The sequence below is a fragment of the Myotis daubentonii genome, chromosome 6, assembly GCF_963259705.1.
Source record: "Myotis daubentonii chromosome 6, mMyoDau2.1, whole genome shotgun sequence".
In the NCBI taxonomy this organism is placed as follows: Eukaryota; Metazoa; Chordata; class Mammalia; order Chiroptera; family Vespertilionidae; genus Myotis; species Myotis daubentonii.
In genome coordinates this window covers 88867897-88874314 of record NC_081845.1, presented here as the reverse complement: position 1 = coordinate 88874314, position 6418 = coordinate 88867897, and the positions used below count along the sequence as shown (strand labels likewise).

The 6418-nt window shown below is 46.9% G+C and overlaps 1 protein-coding gene across 1 annotated transcript; it reads left to right on the top strand.

Annotated features, from left to right (window-relative positions):
* Positions 1–253: 253 nt before the first annotated feature.
* On the top strand, positions 254–1066 carry LOC132237630 (peroxiredoxin-4-like). Its single transcript, XM_059702257.1, has one exon. The coding sequence runs from the start codon at positions 254–256 to the stop codon at positions 1028–1030; it is 777 nt and encodes a 258-aa protein (XP_059558240.1). The 3' UTR covers positions 1031–1066.
* Positions 1067–6418: the final 5352 nt, after the last annotated feature.

Genomic DNA, 6418 nt, shown 5'->3' with positions numbered 1-6418 from the left:
GGGGCACATAGTTGGTGCCTGGAAGCTGGCCTCTCTGGCCACTATCTCCAGTGGGCAGGAAGTTCACTGGGGCCCACTTGGTGAACAACCCCTTCTGCCAACTGGGGCACTTCAGCTCAGCCCAGAGTAGAGGTGTCAGGAAATATCTCTCTACCCAAGCGTCCTTTCCCAGTTCCCAAACTTAGAGGCCCAGCATAGGGCCTAGAATTCACTGAGGCTTAGTGGCTATTTGCTCAACAATCAATCAATCAGCATGGATCACCGAAGCCGATCTCGCAGCAGAGGCCTGAGCCGAATCCCCGGGACTCAGACCCGAACCCCCAGTGCCCCACTCCCCTTGCACGTGGAACAGGAGGCCAGGGAAGGAGAAGAATGGGAGCAGGGAGAGCTTGCTCGTCAGAGGACTGCTACCAACCTGCCCGTGCAAAGTGGAGAGTTGGCAGACAATGTTATGGTTTCCAAGCCAGCACCTTATTGGGAAGGAACCGCTGTGATAAATGGAGACTTTAAGGAGCTCAAGTTAACTGATTATCGTGGAAAATACCTGGTTTTCTTCTTCTACCCACTTGATTTCACCTTCGTGTGTCCAACTGAAATTATGGCCTTCAGTGATCGAATTGAAGAATTCAGATCCATAAACACGGAAGTGGTAGCATGCTCTGTCGATTCACAGTTCGCCCATTTGGCCTGGATTAACACGCCTAGAAGGCAAGGAGGACTTGGGCCAATAAAGATTCCACTTCTTTCAGATTTGACCCATCAGATCGCAAAGGACTATGGCGTATACCTGGAAGACTCGGGCCACAGCCTTAGAGGTCTCTTCATTATCGATGACAAAGGGATCCTAAGACAGATGACTCTGAATGACCTTCCTGTGGGTAGATCGGTGGATGAGACACTGCGTTTGGTCCAAGCATTCCAGTACACCGCTAAACATGGAGAAGTCTGTCCTGCTGGCTGGAAACCTGGTAGTGAAACAATAATTCCAGATCCAGTTGGAAAACTGAAGTATTTTGACAAACTGAACTGAAAATACTTCCTCAGGCTATGATGCTTGAATGCTTTCAATAAAGGATGATTAAAAAAAAAATAGTTTAAGGTCCTTTCTCAAATTTATGGCCAACCAGGAAGGACATAACCCCCTTCAGTGGAGGAGACCATCAATCATCAAGGGAAACCCTTGAGGCTATCCCCTAACATTTACCACTAATTTTTATAAATTCCTGGGACCAGAGAAATGGGCAGTTCCACTTCTGACTCTAGAAACTTCTAAAATGGACAGAAGAAGACATTTAGTTCAAGGTCACAGGCTTACCAAATATTGACCCCCTATTTTATTTCTCAACCCAAATAATTCCTAGTCTTATAGAAAAACTAGAGGCCCAGTGCATGAAATCCGTGCAATTGGCGGGGGATGAGGGTGGGAGGGAGAGGTTCTCAGCTCAGCCTGTGCCCTCTCGCAGTCCAGGAGCCCTTGGGGAATATCCGCCAGTTGGACATCCTTAGTGCTGCTGCGGAGGCAGGAGAGCCCCCCCCCCTCACCACCACCACCGCTGCACTCGCCAGCCATGAGCCCAGCTTCTGGATGAGCGGCGCTCCCCCTGTGGGAGCACACTGACCACCAGGGGGCAGTTCCTGCATTGAGTGGGATCGGGCTGAAACTGGCTCTCCAACATCCCACGAGGGGTCCCAGATTGCAAGAGGGCACAGGCCAGGTCGAGGGACCCCACCGGTGCACACTCGGGGGTCAGGGAGGGATGCAGGAGGTTGGCCCACCAGGGAGGGACCACGGGAGGGCTCCAGGGCATGTCCAACTGTCTCGCTCAGTCCCAATTGACCTACCAGTAAGAACATCTGCCCCCTGGTGATCAGTGCACATCATAGTGAGTGGTTGAGTGGCCTTAACATATCATTAGCATATTATACTTTGATTGATTGACCAGATGACTGGATGACCGGATGACTGGACACTTAGCATATTAGGCTTTTATTATATAGGATGTTGTTCACCAGAGCATTATACACGTGAGTAGCATATGTATAATGCATATGATATAAAAAATATCCCAAATTGAAACCATATGAATCTCCCTTATTAAATTCTCTCAGAGATATTTAAGTTCTAGTACAAACTCTTTCTTGGTTATCATGGAGAAAATAAAATCTCTCTTCCCTTGGGGAAATTAAAGTCAGTGAGAAATTGGAGATCAGAAGTCTCATTGTAATGTTCTCATTCTGCCCAGTCCTAGCTAGAGACAGCCTGACTGTGCTGATTGTGTTTACTTCCCCGAGCACCCCTTTCTCTCCCCCTCACCTTTCTCAGATCCTTGCCCTTCTCTCTGCCTTGGGAGGCTGGTCTCTGGGAACCGTATTATTGGCATTCCCTCCCTAATTGGTTTCTTGTCCTATTCAGGCAATGAGAGCCATTCATAGGAGATTGGCAGGTTGGCTTCCTCCCCGCTTTGGGACACATTTCTGGCAGTGACCGTGTACTTGAATAACTACAGGTTTTGTCTAGAATCCCTTTCTCCCCAGTTCTAGCTCTCACTGCGCTAAGATAGCACTTTTTCCTTTTTGTTTTTTCTTCTTATTAGTTAAGGGTATTACCAGGTTTCTGCTGTTCCCAGGACAGCAGAAACCTGGTAATACCCTTATTACCAGGGAATCTGCAACAACCCTGCTGATTCCCTTAATCCTGTCCATAGCTCTGAAAGTCCTTTAATTAAGGCCTCTTCCTTTGAACCATCAGAGTTGCATCCTGTTTCCTGCTGTGACCTTGACTTCACACTGAAATACCTGGCACCAGGCAGCCTGGGTAAAGTGGTCCCTCTCCAACAGCAGCAATCGCGACGTCTTCCACCAGAGTGCATAGAATCAATTCCAGCACCTGCACTGCTGAAATAATTCCAGCTTCGAGTCTCATCTGTTCCACTTTTCCAAAGTTCCAAAGGGTAGGAGGACATATGGAAGTCATAGCACCAAGCCTAGACTCATACCATTTAGTTACAACAATAGCATTTTCTAAACAGGAGTGATGTTTCCAGACACAGTGCTATTACAGTCTCCAGCCCCACATTGCTGCTGCCAGCTGTCGACACTAACACAGAGGAAGTGTTATCTGGGGGGGATTAAGGTAGACAAGAAAGCAAAAGAGAAGAGAAAATCTGCATTTCAGCTCCACTGGGATGCCAGTGGGGATCGCCAATAATGCTATCCATCAAATGCCCATCTTCCCCATCCCAGGTACAGAAAAGGACTCTATTCCCTGCTCTCTTGTGGTTGGGTGGGGTCTTATTGCATAATTCAGCTAGAGCAGTGGTTCTCAACCTTCTGGCCCTTTAAATACAGTTCCTCATGTTGTGACCCAACCATAACATTATTTTCGTTGCTACTTCATAACTGTAATGTTGCAACTGTTATGAATCATAATGTAAATATCTGATAGACAGGATGGTCTTAGGCGACCCCTGTGAAAGGGTCGTTCGACCACCAAAGGGGTCGCGACCCACAGGTTGAGAAGCGCTGAGCTAGAGAATCATGAGTAGCACTGACGGGAAATGTGTGTCTATTTGTGGGTGAACATTTAACACCCGGTGCCTGACTCTCCAGAGCCCTCTTTCCTTCTGCCAAATGGTGGACCATTTACAGCCAGGGCCCCTGAGTGACTTTGATGAGCAGAGCACTTAGTTTAGTCCGTTATGAACATGAAGTCTGAGAGAAAAATCCTTGAGCCACCAAAACGTGGAGATTGTGTATTACAAATCACACGATAAACATTTGTGATGAAAATATTTTTACATCGTAGAAGCCCAATGAACGCAGTGATCTTTACCACTTGCTTCCTCCCTAAGCCCTGCAGGAGCCCAACTTAAACTACAAAACCTGTGCCTAAGGTAGGCTTCAAAACCCAGTGAAACGCACTGGGGCCTCCCCACCCTCTAAAATGTTGTTCTTTGGGTCCCCCAGGGCTTGGTTGATTTTATTACCCCAAAGGCAGCACCCAAATCCCTTTCCTCCACCAGTGTTTCTGCAGCATCAGCTCCCATGAAGAAGAAGAAAAAAAAATTCCTGAGCAGCATTTGAGAATAAGTTTTTGAGATGAGGGAGGAGGAGTTGTGATAGGAAAAGCTCTTCTACCCAAAGATTAAAGGGCTCCTTTTAAAATTGCATTTGCTCTGGCCCAGGCGAGAGCCCTGCCCTCAGTATTTGGAATGAGGTTACCCAGCTGAGACTTATTATATGGGCAGCCACTTCCGCAATCTAATGTTAATGTCCCAGAGTGAGTCTTCCCTGGTCCAAGGAAAGGTATTTCTAATGCAGGCCAAGAAAAAAATCTAAACTTATTTTAAAACCCCAAACCAATGATACACAAGAGAGCTCAACCTTCTATTACAGTTCTTGGCTCCCAAATTCTGTGAATGTACTCACTTGATCTATCCTGACTACCCAAGTGTTATAAGTAGGAGTTTAATAGCATTTGATGGTATTTCCATTTTACTCCAGAATGTCAGTCAGCCCTCCAGTCCACAGTGCCTTAGAGAAGCAAGGGAACAGGAGCTGAATTAGAAAGCCATCACTGCTTGATAATTAGCGAGGCTAGGACCACCTCCTTTTGATGTTTAGTCTTTGATAAAGCGAGGTAGGAGGTCTAAGAAGGTAGAGTTGCCAGCTTCCAGTGTGGCTCTCAATGATTTCCACCTCATAGTATTCACACTCTTGTGTAGTCCCCTCCTACTTTGTACCAGGGTTGATCAGTGTGACCATGCAGAAGTGATGGCGTGCCACTTATGGAACTAGATTACAGAAGACACAGCAGTTGCTCTCTTGGGTTCTCTCTCCCTCGTTGATCCCTGGGATCTACCTCTCGGCGCTGGGAAAAGCCAGTTGCCATGTGTTTTGAACACTCAGGGAGCCCCTGTGGAGAGGCCCATGAAGCCCTCATTCCAACAGCCTGGGAGGAACCAAGGCCTGCCAACACCCAGGTGAGTGAGATTGGGAGCCGATCTGCTAGAATCAGACACCTGATGCTCGAGACAATAGGTTGACTGCAGCCCCTAGAGCCAGAATCACCATACTAAGCTACTCCTGAATTCCTGATCCTTAAAACTGTGGAAAATAATGTTTCTTTTAAGATGCAGACTTACGAAGGAGTTTATTACATATCAATAGATAACTAATAAAAGGCCACTGGCTCTGTGAATCATGGAACCTCCCCAAATTTCTGGTGACCTGCATTGTACCGGAACTTGAAGCAACATTCAGCCTCTAGCTTCTGCATTCTAGGGTTGAGGGCCAGGGCTGCGGGCACTATAAACAGGGCCGAGTGACCAACCCTTTCTTTTGGAGGGAGCAGAGGGGCAAGGGAATAGGGAGGAAATAGGTATAGAAACATATTTATGATGGAGACAATGGGCTTGAGATTTATTTTCACTTTCACATATGTCTCAGTTAATTATCTGTGTAATTTTTTGTTGTTGGCTGAGCTGGGCCTGGCTCATTGTATAGGCAATGCCTCCACTTCCTTGTTCCCAAACACACCTGCCTGTGTGCATAGATACCGAATGCGAGGCTTTGCTTTGTACCTGGGGTAACTGTTTGGTTGGAGAGGAAAGCCCAGGAAGCCATGTAAACTAGGATAATGAGAGCTCTGAGTGCTGTCTATCCCAATAGTGAGTGAGAGAGGCTAGACCTGCTCCTCAGGAGAGACTGTGGTACACAGAGTGAGGCTCTGAGCCCAAGGAGATCCACTCAAGGGTTGAAGAAGCTTGTCTCCCTCTTCCTGCAATAACCCAGGAACTCAATGATCTCCAGGATGGAAAACCCTGCATGCGTACCCAGGAGGGGATGTACCCCTCTTCCCTTGCAGACAAAGACAGGATCAGGCTGGATTAAGTAACCAGAAGCAGAGCAGCTGAGACCCACCTTGATTTAAATCCCTTTAAAATATTTGGAGTGGTTTCTGTTTTCTTAACTGGACCTTAACTAACACAGGCCCCAGCACCTAGGAAATCAGAAGAGGAGGAAGATGAGGGAGAGAATAAACATGGTGTTTCCATTTTTTCACACCAATTCTGACACCAACTGGGTATCTAACAATTCAATTCAATTCAATTCAATTCAATTCAATTCAATTCAATTCAATTCAATTCAGACACTAAAAGCCAAGTGAGAGATGTATAGGGCTAGGTATGGGATGAGGGTGGCCCAGAACTTCCATGCCTTCTCCAGGTGTGCTCCCATCCCAACACTTGTATGTGTTCACCACTGGTAAGATCCTGAACTTCATCATTTAGGCCTTTTTTACAGAGGTTTCATTAGGTAGGCAATGTGGATGAAATTGTTGGCCATTGGTGATTAACCTCAATCTCCAGCCCCTCCCTTTCCCTGGAGGTTGAGGGGTGGAGCTAAAATCTTTAAT

What these genes read in the sequence shown, in the direction of transcription:
- LOC132237630 (XM_059702257.1), top strand. Translation starts at nt 254, where the DNA reads ATGGATCACCGAAGCCGATCTCGCAGCAGAGGCCTGAGCCGAATCCCC.